The 20,970-nt window shown below is 37.4% G+C and overlaps 1 protein-coding gene across 1 annotated transcript in view; it reads right to left on the bottom strand.

The window, feature by feature from the left end:
* Positions 1–1,249: 1,249 nt before the first annotated feature.
* LOC150079013 (tyrosine-protein kinase transmembrane receptor Ror2-like) overlaps positions 1,250–20,970 on the bottom strand; it is a 289,332-nt gene continuing 269,611 nt past the window's right edge. Inside the window, exons 3-9 of the mRNA XM_090383902.1 lie at positions 16,569–16,693; positions 15,212–15,365; positions 14,418–14,757; positions 9,597–9,799; positions 6,614–6,702; positions 4,246–4,399; positions 1,250–3,448 (exon numbers count right to left, since the gene is read on the bottom strand). Of these exons, the coding sequence (XP_090240028.1) occupies positions 2,259–3,448; positions 4,246–4,399; positions 6,614–6,702; positions 9,597–9,799; positions 14,418–14,757; positions 15,212–15,365; positions 16,569–16,693 (2,255 nt within the window). The 3' untranslated portion in view covers positions 1,250–2,258. The remainder of the gene's footprint in view (positions 3,449–4,245; positions 4,400–6,613; positions 6,703–9,596; positions 9,800–14,417; positions 14,758–15,211; positions 15,366–16,568; positions 16,694–20,970) is intronic.

Below are 20,970 nucleotides of genomic sequence, written 5' to 3'. Positions count from 1 at the left end.
TAATAGAAGTTCCTAGTGGATTTACAGAAGCGCAGTTTTTATTTAATTTTGTAAATACGAGAGGATACCGTGGATTGGATGGATAAATTATAGTAACATTCAGTTCTTTTAGTCTTCGATGTGGAAAGGGGTTGACGAATAGATCAGAAATAATGATTGTTTTATAGTCTGTTGTTTTTGGAGACCGAAGTATTAGTTTGACCAAACACAAACATCCAACTGTTTCAAAATGGTCTTAGAATCGACAAGGTTGGTATGTCTTATAACCTTGTCTAAGACTAGTATAGAATAATAAAATTAAATTGAAGAAACAGTTGATTTAATTGGGCCCTACCTTCACGAGAAGATTTTCACTTTAAATATGTTTCCATAACTTTTTTTTAGTCAGGAGTCTCGCTCCTGAAATGAATTATTCGCTTTATACTTACTGTTTTAGTATTTTCGATTAATGACCAACGAATACTTTTTAGTTTATAATATGATTTTTTGCATTGTTTAAGGTTTGATCTGCGTGCTATGATGAAAGGCTAGTTGCTATATTACGCCATTTATTCTCGCTTTGCCTTAAGATTATTTATTTACATACAGTAAAGTTAATATTTTTTTCTATAATCTTTCTTATCTGTATAACCATAACTGTCAAACATTTTCAAATAGCTTGAACTTTGCCAGTTGAAATGACTGGTAGGGGTTGAGGTCCAAAAACAAAGCTTGACTAGAAAATTGCATTAACTGCTGTTAATTAAAAATCTAAAAGCTGTTGAAAAACCATTTCAAAGAAATGTCTTATATATATGGATTTGATTTCTTAGGAAACGATGTTTAAAACTATGATTTTTGAGAAACTTGAGTATACTTGATGCTCATTTTTCTTTCTTTCAAGTAGAAGGTACGGATTCCCTTGACCAGAAAAATAAATTCCAGAGTTGGCTTGTTGAATAAGTTTCTGGATCGAATATTGAATCCTGCGTTGTCCTCCGGTACCATTCCAAATATTTGAATAGGCACATTTTGGCCTCAGTTGCCCTTGTGCCGCAAAACCTCTACACCACCACCACCTGCGTTGTCAAGAATTATTTTAATACATTTAAACAGCTTTTCAGCTCAGATTTCGCCAACATCCTACAGAGTATCTGTGGAGGCACAGTTACTGTCCAGATTCATTAAAAACGCTTCTTGGCATGAAGATAGATTCGGTATTCCATCCAGGAATGTAATCAACAAGCCAACTTTAGAAAAGTGTTTTTATTTTTCTGGCTATCAGGGTGGATCCGTGCCGTCTACTCATTGAACCAAAGTAAAATTCGAATATCACGTGGACTTCGTATTTATCGCACCTAAAAAGTGTTTGAAATAGTTTTTCCTTAAACTGTACCGGTCAAGTGAATTTTTTCATGTGGTATGGGTATTCACTGTGCATATGTTATTCTTAGATTAATAGCTACCCCTTCAAGAATGTGTTACATTCCTTTCTGTTTGCCCTTAATTCTTTAGCAACATTATTTCCTCTTCAAACGGAGGCGATGAGGGACAAATTGATGTAAAGCAAATTGGCGTTGGTGTGAATAAATATATAAAGTGAGGAGGACAGTGAATTTGTTAGTGCTGAATTGTAAATAACAGTTCTTATATGGAGGTATCAATTCGCTAGGTTACTTTTCATAACTTGTTCATTCCGACGCATGTTTACAAGTGGAATAATTAAGAACTAACCCATAGGAGAGAACTATAGTGAGAAATTGAGACCGCTGTTAACTGCAGGTCTGAAATGAATATCTTTACACCAATCAACTAAAATCACTTAATCGGTGTATAAAACAATTTTCAATAAATAACGAGTAGAACACAGTGGTATTTCAAAATATACATATGTACAATACATATCTTTTCTAATAGGACGTAGCATCGAGGAAGCAATTCAGGATTTCCAGCAATATATGGATTTTGGTACTTGATGCACTTGGAGATTTTGTTTAGCTCATAATCAGTGTGGACACAAACCTTGCTGGTGTTTTTAAACCCGACTTGTACCGCAAAATACAACACCCGACCAAATATATTAAAATAATAGTTAAATTATTTTACAAAACACGACGGCAGGTCTCGAGATGGACACATTTTCAAAAATTATGTTGGCAGAGAGACGTTCTTGTAAACTTAACAACGTACAAAATTGTCTTGTGGATGGCCACCATTGGAGAGGCACTTTCAATAGCCTGTGATGGAAAAGGAACAGGTGATGGATGGGAAATCAAGCTTCATACATGGACTTTCTGTTCTTTGAAATTGTGCCTTTGAAGCTCTTCATTAATGGCCCCTAATGTCCTGTAGATGGTCTTAAAACTTGGCCTGTTGCAGGCTTTTCTATGCCAGCAAGCTTTCATAAGATTGTACAAAGAGGGAGAGATGTTGTCTGGAGGTGGAAGGACATTTCCTTCTTTGATGAACTTCACCACTTCCTCGTGAGTCATACCATAGTAAGGCTGCAGGGCAAAGGAAAAGATCTCCCACAGAACAACGCCATAAGCCCACACGTCCGACTCTACAGTAAACTTGTTGTAAAGGATCGACTCCAGGGGCATCCATCGGATGGGAATAGCGTCGTGTTCATTGCCTTTGTAGTAGTTGGCAGTGTAGATTTTCTGTGAAAGGCCGAAGTCTGCTATCTTGACGACCATATTTTCACTGACGAGACAGTTCCGGGTTGCTAGGTCCCGATGAACGAACTTCCTTTCCGACAGGTACATCATCCCCGCTGCAATTTGCCTGGCTAGGTCTAATAGGTCAGGGTAACTCAGACGGACGTCGTTGTAGATGTCGCCATTGGCTGTCCGCACAATGTAGTTGGTGGGTGAACAAGATCGGAGGAACTCGTTGAGATCTCCTTTTCCCATATATTCGAAAAGGAGACACATAGGCTTTCCAACTGCGCACACTCCCAGGAGCTTGACGATATTTGGATGATCAAACTCTGCCATAAGGCACGCCTCTCGCTCAAAATCGGTCTGCAAATCTTCTGTTGCCTCTTCCTTAAGCATCTTCACTGCGACCATAGTGAACTCTTCTCCTTTTATTAGTCCAGGAGCTTTTGCTTGAAATACTCTACCAAAAGCTCCTTGTCCAATATCTCTTATGTAAATGATATCATTACGAGGATATTCGAGCGATTCCAGTCGAGGGTTCAGCTGGGCGGATGTCCGATGGTAGGCCATATTGGATGGCAACTTCTCCAAGTCAATTTCTACGTCGGACGTTGGCGTTGCATTGTACCCGCGACGGTATTTTTGCAAACGACGGCAGCCAAGGACGATAAGAATGGAAATTACCACTCCTGTAAGACTTAGGACGATGATGATTAGAATGAAGGTAGGAGAGAAAACGGGTTCAGGTGGAGGCTCGAACATGTCCATGAGTTCCAGATCTGCAGCTAAGATGTGGCTGTTGTTTTCTGAAAGGTTAGGAAAAAACAGGAATAAGTGATCGAATTTTGAATACACATCAGGAAATTTTGAATATCATTGCAAAATAATTCTCTTATTTTACGACATAGTCGTGTGGGCCAGATAAACTTAATTCATTAGTAGCTACTGAAGGTAGCAGATATTCCAGTTCTAAATTTTATATGTAAATTTAGTTTTCAGATAAGCTCCTTGTTACATGTGAAGTCTAATCATTCCTTGGTTCAAATTATCTGAGTGGTAAGGCACTAGCAAAATTACGAATTCTGGACTTCTACCACAACAGATTCATTAACGGACTCTTTAACAACCATGCGAAATATGAAGCATTTTGGCTCCATGAACCTTGCCCTGTTGTAAAGAACTTGTAGTTTTACCACTGTAAATAAGGGGGATGTGTAATAAGGGGGTGCCTTTCATCTTTCACATTCTATTTTGCGTATTTGTTTCGTATGAACCTGAATGCACTTTAACGTCATTAAAGTGCATTCAGGTTCAATTGTGTGAGTAACATAAGACGGGAAAAAATCATTTCTTTTGGTTGTTCTCCCGTATACTTCAGATTTCTGAGGTAAATATGAAACATCAGTGCGGTCAGGATCAGATAATGATCATATCCCGAAAGATACTTAAGTGTATGGGGAAAGGCGCGTACGTTAGCATGCAGAAGCTGTTTACTGTTCGTTCCTGTCTCACCCAGACTTTCTCTCACTTGATAGGATGCCATTTTCACAACGCGTTATCCATTAGTGTTCATTTTAATCGAACTCTATCTAAAGTTACTCACCACAGCGTGGTATATCGCAGTGTTGCCACCTTATCCTTGGGTCCACAGTGTAACACCAGGGCATTGGCTCCTCTCCGCCAGCATTGCGGCAATAATTTTCCGAGTTGAGAACTTCCGGAAACACCATGGGTGGACGGTTATGATGGTGAGGTTCCTGCAATAGAAAACAACTTTGCTGAAGAAGAAATTGAACATAAATGTAAGTCACTGATGATAAAACATTTCATTTTATTGCTTAATGAGTTATCCATTTTGTGAGAGCCTCCCAGTTGCATATTGAAAAGTTTAAAGGATTCATTCCTTTCCACATCGCCTCTTAAGTATTTTTTGTTAGTCGTAAAACTTTGAACCATTCTGTAATTGGGCGTTTTATGTAAATATGTGGAGAGGACGGTGAGGGACCCACTGTGCTACCGTGCAGAATTACTAAGTACCATAAATAGTTCTTTGAGATATGTAAAAAAAAAATGTGTACGTTTCCGTAGTCAGAAATCGGGAAGTCATAGATGAACACTAAATTGCTCCAGATTAGTAACCATCATTATGGAATTCTAGCTTTAGGCAAAGCAGACAGAAAGAAGTCGTACTAGCAAGATTATGCATGTTTACGAAGTATTTCTTCTCATGGGGGGACTCTCCCTCTATGCATTTACTGTTTATCACCGCTCACTGTCAAACTCTTAGACTGTACTTACCGTTCCTATATCAGGAAAAGTGTTTTTTCCATTCTCTGTCACGATTGCAAGGATCTTTTACTCACATTACATTGGAAATCGTGCAAATCTGGATGAACTGTTCCTTCCTTGAGAAAATGTATATTATTAGAGAATCCTAATATAGGAACAGGCACATTTTGCTCTCAGTTGCCCTTGTGCCCTTAAACATCCAAATCACTACCTCTATATTAGTTTATCCTGCAAATATTTTGATAATTTGTTCTATGTGGGCTACCAATTAAGTTTCTTTAAGCCAGTAATTAAACGGCCCAAATTTACGAGCACGATTCTGAAACGCTTGTGCGTTACAAAATTTGAGTAAACAACGCCAACTCTTAACACGGAATAATGTATCACCATAAAGGGATAATTGTAAGACGATGACTTATAATATGCTTGAAGGATATTGAAATGTATAGTATCTTATGTAGAGCGGTTTCTGAACGTCAGTTACTGTATTGAATACAGAACTCTATAAAAGGCCAGAAATGTGTTCTTTAGTTGTTTCTGGCCACTTTGTCATTAGGAAGGCGATCACCTGGAAAGCCTGCTCAGTATCAGTTCCCACCACGAGGAGGTGGGACACAACTACGCATATACTGTGGTGGACCTCGACTAATAAGGATTTTAAAATGGATTGATTTCTTTATTTGTAACTTATTCTCCCACGCGGGTAGCACAGTTGGTAGAATGGCCATCCTTCCCACCGGGTGGAAAAGACTTGAGTTTGAGTCTCGTCGATGAGGTGGGGAATTTTCATGGGCCTTTTTCACAACCTGGTTAAGTTAGTCGGTCTCAGGTGAGGGTAGCATGGTTTTTTTCTCTCCCGGAAACTCCGGGTTTTTCCAGAAAACAGAAAATCGATCACAGTACATATGGAGCAATATGGCCTTAGTCACTGATGCTCCTAAAACCCTACAAAATCAAATCGTACCTTGTAATTTATTCAGCGATTTAAATCACGAGTGTGGTATCTAAGTCAGCAAAACGTCTTAGCTTAACGAGGTGTATCGGAATGAGCTGTGTAATTACTAACGTCGTGTAGTTTTTACTTGACAGGCGACAGATGAAGATGAGGGTTTTTCTCTAATAAGAAATCTCTTTGGTATACGAAAAGTGCAATTAGTTAAATTATTACATTTCCCGGCCTTGATGTAACACTGCACAGCCTTTATGATCAAGATGGAAAGGTGCTTAAGCTCTGATAGCTAAAAATGTTACCCGATTTCTTATTTTTATGCTGGAAAATAGTCTAATGAGACTATTCCACCTATTTTTACATGATTAATATTGCAATTAAGATTTAATACGAGAATTACTCGTAATCTCTATTTTTGGAAAGGAAGATTCATAATCTTATACATAAATTGCTTTTGTTATAACCATCTGTCTATTATGCTCATTTCGTGGATTAGTTTGGCTCCTAAAACTGGTCTTCTTCAGTACTCTAAAATAGTCAAGACATTATCACCAGTTTTCGAAAGTTTACTATCAGTTTTCTTTTGTATTTTGGTTCCAAAACGTTTTATACCAGTTTGGTAAGCAAAGCGTACCAATATTACTTATGTCCAGCGATATTCCCTTCACTTGAAAAACTACTTTATTTTAAAAGGTTTGATTCTTAACAGATGCGAATTAAAATGCATGTATACCTGAGAGTCCCATCTTTGGCAGGGAATTCCAGACTTGGTGACATTGGAAGTACCTTGATAAAATCTTCCTCTACCTTGCACACAGTCCACTACAAGAAAAAAAAATTAAAACTCTCACGCGTTGTTTTATTATTGTCTAAAGACTGGATTGTGGATGATAAATGATACTTTTTACTAGTAGTATAAAATGTTATTCTATTCTAAAGTAAATAAATGAGGGTAACTTATTTTAGGATATCTAAACAATGTTCAACTAGTCCTTAATGCATAAATAACAGTTCAGGGAAACGATTATAAGGGCCAAGTTTTTAGATATAATGCACAGAAAAATAATTAAATGAGCATAACTACAATAATTGACAACATTGCCTACAGAAAATAATAAATTTTCAATATTCAGTAGTGAAATACGCGGATAGCGTTTTATATGGAAACAGGATGTATTCCACAGCACGGAATTTAAACTGTTTTTCGGACATTTTCTCTTCAGTTCACTATTAAGCTTCCTAAATGAATGGGCCTGTTGGGAACTGCAGCTTTAATCTTTTCCTAGAGACGTTACTGAAACGACTTGACGAAGAAGTTTATCTTCCAGCAATATTTTTAGCGGAACACATGTTATAAGTACTTTATATTGATGCTGAAGTGCATCTGGAATAATTCTCTAGACATCTTCGGTACATCCATCTCATATTTTATTCAAGAAAGTATCGTTTTACTTCGGTAATGGCCCGTGAACTCCAACACTCAGACGACAGAATTGCATCCATTCAATGTGAGGATTTTCAGCTAATGTGTTATCTGTGATGAATGACTGCAGTTGAATGGAAAGAGTCCAGCTATTTTACTAAATATGACCTCGTTGAGTTTTACATGATACTTTAGTCACTAAATATTAATTGAAAAGCCCTGAAAGAAGACTGAAGAAAGAATATGCATTGACGCTCACAGATAAATCTCTCTGAATGAAGTGTACGCGTAAAATGTCTTTGTAGAAGTTTGGAGGGAAAAAAACTCCACATAATAAAATACTCGCTTGTCATAAATAAGTGTCTTTCCCAACAAATGCGCAGATTTCTCCTACTTGTTTCACGATGCCATTGGCTTGCCGAGCTATTAAAAGTAAACCACAGATTCCTTTCATATAACTCGTACTAAAAAATAGCTCGAACATTGTGGCCTATTATTCGTGTCACCGTAACCATCAGGGACCAATTATTTCATGATTTTTCTTATTTTCACGGTTACAATTCACATTAAAGAGATATTTTGATGTTAAAGGATATTTGAGAACGGACATATTTTATTTATACCAGGAGGGGTTCAAAATAGATTTGTGTTCACCCAGAAGTAGTTGTGATAGAAGATCGAAACAAACACCATTCTCAATACACTTCGGCAGACCAGCTTTGTCCTCTGACTCTCCATCAAACCAAGAATCGGCAGCAGAAATCACCACGTCATCAGCAGCAAAGCGCTTTCCACCAAAAAAGGACTCGCAGGGCAGGAAAAAGGAAAAAATCCTAGGGTGCATGGTCGTGGGGGAGGGGAGAAGCAGGATGCGGCAGTATTTCAAACCCATATTCGTGAGCATGCGAGGAAGGTGCAGGGATATTATCGTGGAGTAGGCACACACCTTTTGACAGCTTTCCCTGTCTTTTTTCTTTTATAGCAATACCTAACTTTATAAGGAGGTTTGAATAATAAATAATATTTCGCCGTTACAGTAAGGCCGTGTTGAAGATAATCTGTTAGTATTACACGAAGCTAATTCCAAAAAAACTGACATCACCTTGCAAACACCTGGTTGCATCTTTGCTTTTTTGTAGGTGGTGAATCTGCATGCTTCCCTTGTTCTGAAATTTGTTTAGTTTCGGGATCATAAGTGATGGATCCAAGTTTCATCCATGATAGCTAGCAGGAAAAAAAAATCTCTTGCTTTTCCTGGCATCGACAACACTTCATGTGCACATTGTACCAGTTCCTTCTAGTAAGGGGTCAGAGTTTTTGGGAACTGATCAAGCAGACACTTTGCTGTTATGCAACTGGTGATGGACGATGTTCTCCACAGACCCCAAACTAATTTGGAGCTCTGTAGTTAGTTCTTTGACAATAATACGGCGATCCTCCAGGATTAATGCCAGAAATTTTGCAACACTTCTGTTACAGCAGTTGCTGGATAGCCTGCATTTCTACATCATGCACTGAGGTTCTTCCACATTGGAATTGTTTATACCAATGTGCAGCAACTCTGTAACCTGGGGCAGTCTTCTACGTACATAAACAGCGCCCTTTCTTCTTGGATTTTTTGGGTGTTTTCCCTTGCAAAAAGAGAAACTGAATCACTGATCTGTATTCCACTTTATCCATTGTGACCCTTCACTTTATTCACTGCTGCAAAGAAAAAAAAGTTGAATTGTGAGATCGAAACCAAACTTTGTGTGGTTGCTATAGCGATTTCAAGGTAACAAACAAAAGAAACTAATCTTTCCATTACAATTACTTCTAGGTGAATAAAAATATTTTTTGAATCCCCCTATATACGTAGACCAAAAATTGGTTAATAAGTGGTATTTTTAATTTGTTGAAAAAAAAATACAATCTGTTAATTAGGTTCCTGAAATGTAGGTTCCTTTTATGTTTGACTCTGAAGTGTAACGCACCGTGTTAAATTTCAGAGTCAAACATAAAATTTTATAAAAAAATAAATGTAATTTATTTTTTAATAAATGTAGTTTTATATGTGGGTGGACGGAAAAACTGCAGAAAATATTCTAACCCGCCTAAAATGGATTTGAACCCAAGAGCCTAGAAATTCTAAGCCTAGAAGAATATGAACTGCAAGTAACTAAGCAAGTGATGCACTGCGCAAATTCTGTAACATACATGTATCTTAAAGTCTCGCTGAGGCTGATTGTAATCCTTCCATTTCCAAAACACAATAATTAAAGACAGGAGTTAATTGTAAGGGTGTAAACGTTACCTGTAATGTCCTCTTCTTGCAAGTCGGTCAGATGAGTGTGGGCGCACAGGGAGTTAGAAGAGTTTCCTCTGCTTGGCAATAGATTGCACTCTGGTAACCGAAAATGGCCTCTGGACTTAAAGTAGATACCTCGTTGCTTGTTGTCTTCAATCATTGCCCATTCGTTGTAGCAGAAGAGGTCCTGGAGAGCAATACAATCCTCCCTGTACCGATGATAATCATATTTATGAATGACTTAGGGAATTTGTATTTTTGATTTCTACTTTCTAAGATTTTGTAGTGTATAATACAGTAATTCTAAGTAAGGTTAGATAGCATTGTGTTTAAATGAGTTTTGTGGAAAAATCAATAACAGTCCAGCATTGATCTGTTATGGAGTACTTTCGACCAGTTTACGTTATTTTTAGCAGGCAACAGGAATGTATTCAATTTCTCCTCCAGCGGAGTCGCCAGAAAATAGGGCTATTAACTGTGCCTTTATACTAAGTTTAAGTTCATCCTCAAAGGTACTAGATGCTATTAGGATCAGGACATGGGCCGACTAGGTAAGTTGTTGGACCTGTTTTCCTCAAATACGTTTCTGACAAACTAATGAGAGGAATTTCCTTGATATAGCCGTGCAGAACCGCAAAAAACTCATGTTGGTCACCAATGTCAAAAGTAATGCCAAAACATGCGAAAAAAGAGAGAAAGAAACTGACAGTCAAGAATTGCTAGAATTAGTAAATGAAAGCATCAAGGCCCAATATGTTCTACGTTATTAACCAATTTACGAACTAATTATATCAAATAGGTTTTCATACTATTCGGTGTATGAAATTGACCATTATCGCGCTGTCGTGTAGAGGGACAATTTGAATAGAACTGCTAGTGTATGAGGACCACGGAAATCCATGACGTCAGTGTACAACTCTGCATTGATGTGTTGGGTACTACAACTAATGGTCCGAGTCGGAACCAAGAGAAGCAGACTCGCACTGTTTTCCCTGTCTCCTCCGAATTTAATTGAATGAACAATACACCATGGTAGATAAGGCTCCAGAGGCATTCTACTCTGAAGACTGCGTAACCGGACTCATCGCCTTGTAGGATCTGTTTCCACTGTTCTGTAGTCCAATAATGATGGGCTAGGCACTACTGCAACGTCACACTGTCAGATTCGAGTGTTACTAATCTCTAAGTAACCCGATTTTTGCATTAATGGCGGCTTTCAGTAACAAAACGTTACAACAGGCTTTCGCTAAAAAGCTATGAAAATTCATAAATTTAAATTTCATTGGGGAGGATTTCGGAATGGATTTGGTAGGATAGGATACTGAAGAAGAGAAATTTTTAGGGTAGGCTAATTAATGACATGGCACGTGTAGCAACTGTTGGTAACTTCCGGATTATTGCTCTATCCATTAAAAGGGGCAGCAGAAGAAATCAAAGAAATCCAGATAATAGGAAATGTCTTACATCAGCAGACAAAAGTAAAGCAAAAATAATTAAATTAATAAAATATATTTGCAAGTAAACTATGTGATGAGTGTACCCCTAGGAGAGTGAAAAATTCGTAGATTGTTAGAAACAAGCTAGTAATAAGCAATTCGGTCCATAATATTTGACTTTAGGTTTGCTCAGAAAGACGGCTGCACTGCAACATAAAGTGAAAGCGGTAATAGATGGATCGAGCAACAGAATATTTGGTACGTAGGCGAGAAGAACATTAAATGCTCTTAATTGATTTTATATAAAGAAGAGCGGCTGAAATGCCTTAAAGGTCAAGATTTTTTCTTTTTGAGATGAGATTTGAGATTTTTGAGAATTCAGAAGAAATATTTCTCTGAAGATTTATCACTGGGGAATAGATCGGAATATATATTGTAAACTGCAAAAGAACGGCGTGAAGATTTTAACAGTAACCGAATGCGAACTCCTGCGTGAACCATTACAAATTATTAGTTTGTCTTAGGTTACAGTAGTTGAAATATAATCCTTTTTTGAAAAAGAAAAGTATTGGAAAATTGTTTCGAGATGCAGTATTCCTCAGAAAATATTTTCTTCGGGGTACACGCAAACATCGGAAGCTGCACCACTCTCGAGTCGTTTAAAATTTTAGCTGAAGGAACTGAAGTGACATCAAGGACTTTCACTGTCATAGTAGCACGTGATCTTTTTGATCCCAAAGTTCCTTTTGGTGATACAGTTCATTAATATTGAGTTTTTTCATGTTTGGCTTGATTATGGTTAGGCCAGCTGAATTGGGGCGATTAAATATTTAGGGGGTAGGGTTAATGCGTTAAAAGGTTGCTATTATTACGGATGATTTCCTACACAGCAGCTGAAGCTCATAAAACTATAATATTATTTCAGCTCTTTGTTGCAGTTTATCCTCAGATTGGGAGAATTTTCCTCCTTTGCCTTTCCATTTCGTTTCCTCAGTTTTGGGAGCGGTTCATTGTTTGTTATTAATAGGGACGGCCCCAAAAGAAAACTGAAAAATATGAACGCTGCAGAATTCGTGCCAGTCTACTTAGCTTTGAAGATCTTGGCGAAACCTCATGAATAAACTCCACGAATCTGTACGTGTTCGTAGAATGAATGCTCAATAAAACCTCATATTTTAACTAAAGCTAATTGGTATGCGCTGTGGATTTGTGACAAAGCCGACTACCAAATGGATCCGCCATCTTCAAAATAAAGCCCGGTGTTTGTATTGCAAATGGAAGTCACTGCTAACGTGGTTTGCATTTTTTTCGGCCCTTTAGTGGAGATGACGTTGCCCTCTTCCTAGGACGAATGGGTCTAGCTGTTTTACTCTGTATTGCTAGTTAGAACTTTAAGCAAGTGCTGCCATCTGGTGAGAATATTTCTTGTAACCCATTTCCTGTCAAATCAGTCATTTGCGTATACAGAGTTGTGCCTAACCTAAATCCTACTCGTATTCTAAATTCAGACTTAATGCGATGTAATTATTCAGAGAATAACAAAGAAGAGGCTTTTCCTAGTGTCAGAATAAGGCACACCATTTTCAACTATTTCTTGCCTTTTATCCCCAAAGCAAACTATACTAAACAGAGGTTAACGAGAAACTCTTCTAATAGTCTAGTTGCTTTTTCCAAGTAGTATTTTTTTATGCATTTAAAAGTGAAGATTATATCCTAACAAATAGTCAGTATTAGAATATATTATATCCCCTCCACGTGTTTCTTTGATATATGCTTACACTTTGGTTTTCTATAATCATTTGAAGTCTTCATTGTGAACATAGACATAAGTAACAATTCGCGAGAAATGAGAAGGAAGAGACAAAAAATATACTTCTTTATTTATTCCAATGACTAATTCGTGCCTCAGGAGTCGCTTTCTACGTTTTTGGGTTTTGTGTGTTCGCAAACTAAAAGTGAGTTTTTATTTTGTCAGCTTTTCCACAGTGACACCAAATATGATCTCTTTCACCAGTGTGAACTTTTCATGACGCCGAATATTTAGGTATTCTGCTTCCAGAATTTGTGCCACAAGAGTCCAAGACATAGCTACAGTTGACTTTTTTAATTATTTGCACCTAAAAAGCTTTTTTTCCCTGTGATTTTTTTTAACCTTTTGATAATGTAGAAAATGTATTTAGAAATAAGGTTTAATTAAGAAATAAAAAAAAAACATGAATGGACGCAAGTCCAGATGTTTTAGAACATAGGCTTTCAGGAGATGCTTATTTGCAAACTTTTTTTTTCTCTCACACATTCTACATGAATAAGGCTCCTTGCAATTATCCTTTTCTTGATTTACGTCCAGGTGTGCCTTCATACTTCGCCCCCATTTGTATTCTTTTCCACATTCTTTAAAGCTGTAAACAATTGGTGAGCCTATGGGATGCTTCTGTCGAAAATGGAGTCATAGGTAATCATTAGGGTGGCAATCGTTTTGACACGGGGTCAAGTACATTTAATATCTGAAGAATTATGTCATATGGGAGGATGCCAGTCCAGCGTGATTACGACAGCCTTTTCCACATTCAATATACATCAACCGACTATTCTGAAATGATATGTAGCATAGTGTAGTATAAAATTGTATATCCTTTGCTCGAAGGAGCTGCTACAATGTCTTGAAATAAACCTACCACAGCCAGATAGTGATTAGGAGTTTAACTGAGATTAATATAAAGATATTAGGATGAGAATTATCCTTTCTGAGATCTAGCCCAATTGGACTAATGGCCAATGAGCAGACATTGTTTGATCGATGTACAGCAAAACTGGGTCCCAATCAGTCTGAGAGGTTGAGTATACGTTTGGAAGTCTGATCATATTGATTTTTATGAATAAAGTTCGCAGATCTCTAAATACTTGTAGCAGGATAGCGAAATGCAATAAACCTCACATTTAAAGTAAAGCTGATTTGCATGCGCTATGGACTTGCGACAAGAGCTTCCTGCCAAATGGATCCGTTATCTTCATAATAAAGCCCTGTGGTGTTTTTATTGCAAATGGAAATTGCTGATAACGTGGTTTGCATTTATTCATTCGTACGCCGCAATGAAGTTCCTGTTTTCCTGTCAGAATATCTAATCATTTTAGCCTACGTTATAAGTATGTAAAACTTTAGGTAAGTGCTACCATCTGGTGAGACTATTTCTTGTAACCTTAAGGTCCAATGTTTGGTATCTAAAACGACTTCCTAAAAATCAGCTGAAATAGTACATACGTAAATTAAGAGGTCCCTAAACATAGTGTAGTATGAACTTTATTTCAGACTCGGGTAACATATTAATTCGTCTTTATATAGGAACTTTCCCTTCCTAATTACCTATTTAGAAATTTCCAATTTATCACCCACCTGCACAGCGGCTTGTTGATAGCGAATCCCTCCACCCACTCACAACGTGGGAAAGCGTAATGACACAGAAGGGTTTCCGCGGCAGTCCGACAAGGTTCTAACAGAGATGAGATGAGTTCCTCCCACAGCCCTATCGTAATTTGCTCATTAACGGGTGTGGTAGAGCCATCACTGCTGAAATTATAATACACCAGTCCTGTGCCGTTGAGATATCTCTTGCACACAGTCCCTGTGTAAAAGGAACAATACCCTTGGGGGATGTCGGGGATGTTGGGTTTCCTGCGAAAGGGAAAGGTGGCGTCACCACGTCGATTTTCCTCGCTTGTTTCGGAGGAGGTGTCTGGAAGGAACAAGAGAGATATTTAATTTTTACAATAATTCAATATTTTAAATTTTATTTAAATGATAACTTTGAAACAACAAAAGAGATTATTAATTATAAAAAGCAACACTTGGAAATATCGTTAAAACTGTTGCTCCAGCTTAAACACGAACCTAATTAGATTATCATCATTCATTATGGGATAGTGTAGGGGAGAACGTGAGGTAGGTGATAATGGCCTATCTGCGTCATCATCATTATGGTTGACTCATTGTTCGGGAGCAAAAATCATTTGACTTAATATTGTAGCCGAGTTACTTTTATTTTTATTAGGCTTAAATAAATAATCCTGAATTGCATCCTTAGTACTTTAATCTCTCATCGCAATGTTTTATTCAAAGTTGAAGTAATTACAGTACCGGAAATCTCTGATATACAAGTCTTGTTTGGTTTTAAATCGAGCTGAACCCACCTGTTTTGAGAACGTAGACGTAAAATTGTTTGGTGTCTGTAACAGTCCTGTTATTGCTGCTTACAAAGTTGTCGGCTCTGCACAAGAAGGAAGTGCTCTCCGTAGCATTCACCGCCAACATCGAATGCGAAACAACCACCTGCTTGTTAGGAAGCTGCAACAGACAAAGCAACTGGTTAGACGGGCAAGAATAAATTACTGATCACAAAGTAACACATCGACCAATTTATATAATTAAATCTTCTTACCAAGAATAATGTTATAAGGTAGGGGGCGCTATAATGACTTCTTTTTTTTAGTAAAAGGGGAGGCCGGGGAAAGTTTCCCGACTGCCCATCAAAGACGGCAGCCAGCGGCCTCTAAGTAATTGATTTACCTTATCCCATTGGAACCCATCACCACCTTCTCTGCTGGCATCTGGGAGAACAGAACGTCTGCGTGAGCTAGTTCTCTTGACAGCGCACCACGTATGAAGTGCACGTCTTCTTAGCACAACATTTATGTGGCAGACGGATTAAGGGACGCAATGACCTAAAGCAGGCTGGATTTAGTGCAACAACTAGCGCCTCATGTTGGATTATTTGGAAGCCGTGTGGGGGAGTGACAGGCGGTCTTTTGGTGCTTCATCTCTTTCGCTCGATTTCATATAAATGGTTTCCTTCCCTTAAAGAGAATCGAGAGAGAGAGAGTGCGCGAAAATGCTTTCCTTCCTGTAGGAATAGTTAAATGATTTCAGCGTTTTTACGCCAGTATTAATTCTAATGCCAGCTCTGCAGAAGTCTTCGATTTGTGCAGTCTCGATTTACGTGTTTTTTTTTTTTAGTTTGCCTTGCAGCAAACTATATATTTTCAAACGCAGCAATTAATTACAACCCTGATATAAAGAATGAAGGTCAAAGAAATCAAGGAACGTTTTATGTCTTTTTTTTGACTGTGAGTAACATGAGTCAGCGGCATAGATAACGATCAGCAAATTAAACTATGGCAAGCAATTACTGCTTGTGGAAATGTCGTCAACCTCAGCAGTACCAGAGACAAATAGGGTTTGGGACTGCTTTGAAAGGATCGTTATAAAACAAAAAAGGGAAAAACGTATAATTTGTAAGAATTTCAGCCGACAGTCTAAGTTCACTTGGAAGGAGGGAATTCTTGACTTAAGACAGTAGCTGAAATACGTATTTAAACTCCAGTGGAAACATTTAGCGATTTTTAATTCATTATAATTCTTTGAATAAGGTTAGGGTGAGTTTGAATAAAAGTTAACTTTTAACTTACATAGCACTTCATTAACTTACATAGCATTTCATTAATATGAGTTGTTTGTAGTGTCCCCAAATGAAGAGAAAAATGCACTTACCGGCTTTCCACTTTGCCACCACGAAATTTCTGGAGGGGGTTCTCCTTCTGCTGTGCACTCCAGTGTGACAGATGCTCCCCGAGTGACATTGTAAATTGTACGTCCACCTTTAATTTTTGCTGGAACTGTACCACGAAAATATTTCAGTATGAAGAAATTGTACAATTAAATCAGATTAAACGCATAAGCTTAATTTATTTATAGTAATATCATTACGCGTGAAATAATTACAAATTGTATAGTTTAATACTTCAGAGATTTCACTAAAACTTGTATCTAGACCACCCTTCTTTATATTACGTAAGTTTTGGGTCTAAATTTTTCATAAGGAGAAATCCTATTATTCTAGAAACGATGCTGTGTTTTATCATTTTATAAAGATGTTTTTATCCACTGGATTTTTAAATATATTTTGGTGTTTTGAAGTCCTCCTTTGTTATGTGACTCTAATTCACGGAATTTTGTCCTGGAAAGAGTATTACCAATTTTCTTCATCAATTTATTCTAATGCAAATTAAATATATATATATATATATAATTTGCTCATGCACTCCATTATATATAATATAATGGTGTGCATGAGCAAAAGTTAAAGTATAGTCGTGCAAAAAGTGAAATTGCACACACAGTTCAAGTATTGATGAAAATATACACATTGTTCTGATATGCAAATATCCGTGGTTTAAAATAGAATGATTTGACCTGCTTTTATGTACAACATTTATGTACAACATAAACATGGAAATACTATTGTCCTACTGAATAATATTTAATACTGAAATTTCTGTGTATATTACTCCTGTATTTGGTGTACTGTTAGACCACGATGTCATGTCTCATTCGAATAAACAAATTGCTCTTCTGGAAGAGTGGACTCCAGTACTGCCTGTATTCTCGAAAACTTTCATTAAAAGCATGATGTATCCTGACTATTAGGGGTGTTTATGGCCCCCCTATTAAGGTCTACCTTCCGGATGTTCACTTCCAGTTATGCACGAGCGATTTCCATGTTTCAGAAATGACACGCTTCACACGTAAGTTCGCTCACATATGGTAAGTTGTGTTATAACATGGTACTAGATTATTTTGCGAATATTCCACTTTGCCTTTTGTTCCAGTAGTTTGCAATACTAGAAGGTACATTCATATAATACGTTAATAACAAGCCTTAACAAGGAAAAAAGTTTGTTACAGAAATTCGTGGAACTTAAGGTTCTCAGAAATTAATGTTCTTGTACACAGAGGTGCAATCACCTCCATATTAAAATGAACATTCACTGTTTATCCATACAAGTATGAAGTGGAGTTCTGAATTGGTAAATACAGCTTGGTTATAATATGTAAAACTTCTCTTTGAAGTTGATCCGATGACATAACTTGTTCACGACCAATTACTCGACCATTTAACACTTGTCTTGTCAAATTATGCATTTCCTCTTCCATAATGTTGGGAAATTCATACGTATTGCAGACTATTCGACGCTGACCGCGATTAATTTGTAATTTTGGATTATTCATTCGTCCTTCAAACCAGATAAGATGGTATTTAAGTCGGTAAATTATCCAGTTCGCAGCTATTGCATCGACAGCTGGTTGGGGCACAGGTTAGGATTAATTAACCTATATTCACAAATGAATACTTCGAGATGTGTTTGCATCTGGGGAAGGGATCAACTTCATGTATAATATATCCAACGCAAACGCTCCAAACCTTGAAAATGTTGCACAGCAACTCTGTTAACATGGCGTAACTACGCATGAGCCGCGGAAGCTGCGAGAAAAATCGCCACTTTGAAATTCGATGAACAAATACGAGTATGAACTTCGTATTAAGGTTTCTTAAAGTTTATATATTGTAACACACTTGCAGTTTAATTTCTTTTTGCAGTAGCACTGCTTTTATATAATTTTTATGAAATTACTTTTCTCTTCTTTACGTAAACCAAACAAAATATCGCATATTTCCAATTAGGATATTACAAAACATTAAGCGGCTGAACGGATACGTGAAGAGGACTTGGTTGTTGCTCTGTTGTCCTTGAACTTCATTTTCTACAGATAGATTCAATGTTTGGATTAAACATCGATAGGATAATTTAATCTTCATAACGCATCTTGGCGCCATGAATGCACGAACTAAATTCTGTCATTAAGGCTTGCAACGTTTGGAAGAACCGAAATTAAAATTTTGTATCTACATTGCAAGAAGTTATCGGATATTCGCTAGGATATTCTGCAGTTGAAGTGAAGTGACGTCCCAAAATGGAGAGTGGGGGACCCGCAAAAGATCTACATTATCAGTCTTTTGTTGTATATTTTGAAGGTGCTTATTCCAATTTTGTGTTAACTCAAGCAGTCAAATTTGCGCTGCATTGATTACTGTAATGGTGATCCATTACGGTAGAGTGAGCTGGGCGGGCATCCTATTTACCAAGTTGGCGAGTTTGGCAAACTTGAGTAATCTTTCTCAGGCTTTGGAAAGGCTGAATGACGTCAGAAATTAGGATAATAATTTTACAGAAATGTTAAATTAAGGAAACTTGGTATATGAGATATGTATAGATATGTTATATGCACGCGTTCTCTTTCCCAGTTTATCTTCAGAAATTAAATCCTTTTCCTGTGAGTGATTCTTGTTTGTATGGACCTGGTTGTTTGCAGTCTGCATATTATCAGGGATGTGATCGCTATTAAGTAGATTGTCTGGTACTGTCCATGTTAGGGATAAAGCTGAAGAACAAATGGAAAGACTGATCGCTCGAGTCGATCCAGTGGGAAGTTGAATATGTGTGTGTGTACACCAGTATTTAACGGAGTAAACAGGTTCAATCAATCGCCTTCGTAGTTGAAGTGATGCTAGTAAAGGATAGTGGCCGTTCTAGTTGCCCAATTAACAAAATATCGGTATAAGAAGATCCTCAAGGGTAATTCTTAATGGTAAGAATTATGTCATGGGAAGGAGCCATTATGTTACGTTTTATCAATATATTCATTGCTTTTCTTTCACACCATTTTCATTGGTATTTTCGGACAGTATTCCTGTGTGTGGTTCTTTAGGTCCAGTTGAACGATGACACTTCTTGAGGAAATGAGTGTGTGAATAGTTATGCAGAATTAAGGGACTCTGCCGAAATTGTGTTCAGTTTCAACGGGTATATTCCCAGATTGGATTGGAGTCTCTTGTACACCTTTAGTCAACCAGAATATATTGGCCACTTTTTTTAAAGAGAAAAGGTGTGTTTTCTCATTGGCTGATTTGGTAATAAGTTGATAAGAACTGATGGCAGCGTTGTTTGGGTTGCAGTTTTAATCCTTCTAATCCCAAGCTCTTGGGATTAAAAGGTTTAAAAAGGACTATGAAGGCTTACTAACTCTTTATAACCAGGTTTCTGTTTATGTAATGAAGAAATAAAAAAAAAAACACTTTAAAGGTAACAAAAAAATAACTTGGAAGCATTGTATAAGATTACTGCGAATTTTCTGATAATTTTATTACGTGGAAAAACGCTTGGCACTCGGAGCTGGGGCAAACGTCCTTTTAATAATTACAATGAAACACAATTTCTCGATATGAGAGTAGAAATAATCAATTCCTTAAATCAACTGTAATTTAATCAAAAGTTAAGAATGTTGCGATGTTTAGCAACTGTTGTTGGAAGGCTCTGTGTTGAACGCTTCAGCAGCTTATGAAACCTTTTCCAATTTTCCCCTCCTCTACTCTTTGAAACGATTATCTTTTTCTCGCTATTGGAGAACGATCTTCTTTAGAGAAAACGAAACGGTTTGAGGATTAATGTACAAGTAATTTAAAGTGATCGCATTCGTATAAAAAAAAAGAAGACCAGCTAAGCTGATTTGAGAAGTGCAGAGATTGAAGAAAGCGTTATTCTGGTGCATCTTTTCGCAATCGAGATCCCTTGAGAAAATCACGAACACAAAGTTTATTTTTTTTTGTAAAAAAGATCACAAAATCAAGTTGCTGACGTGGATACGAGAAAGGCTTTAACGACATATCTGAAGCGATGAAGTCGTCACCCAATCGAAATCAATTATAAAAAGCAACGTCTCCAGAAACAATTTATCGCCGCTGACAGAGGCGAAACAGTGAAGTGAAAATCAAGGCTGCTATCCACTTCCGAAGCATCATGGGAGGCAGAGCGATTATGTTGGCGTATTGTAGGACAACTGCTGAGATAAGAATGAGAAAACTTCCATCTCTCTTGATGCGTGCAGGTGGTCTGACTCCCTCGTAATCAATAGATCCCTGGAAAGGAGGGTTAGAGAAAAGATAAACATGTGAATTAATACAGCGCTGCCGTAGAAACACGTGAGTGTGGAATGCACTCTCGTAAATTGGCAGGATGTTCTCGTAATACTGCGGGTAAGAGCACCTTTAGAGTAA

Source organism: Mastigoproctus giganteus, chromosome 10 (genome assembly GCF_048544385.1).
Source record: "Mastigoproctus giganteus isolate SK-2022 chromosome 10, ASM4854438v1, whole genome shotgun sequence".
Taxonomy (NCBI): domain Eukaryota; kingdom Metazoa; phylum Arthropoda; class Arachnida; order Uropygi; family Thelyphonidae; genus Mastigoproctus; species Mastigoproctus giganteus.
The sequence above is the reverse complement of the archived record's forward strand: the minus strand, read 5'-3'. Positions and strand labels throughout refer to the sequence as shown.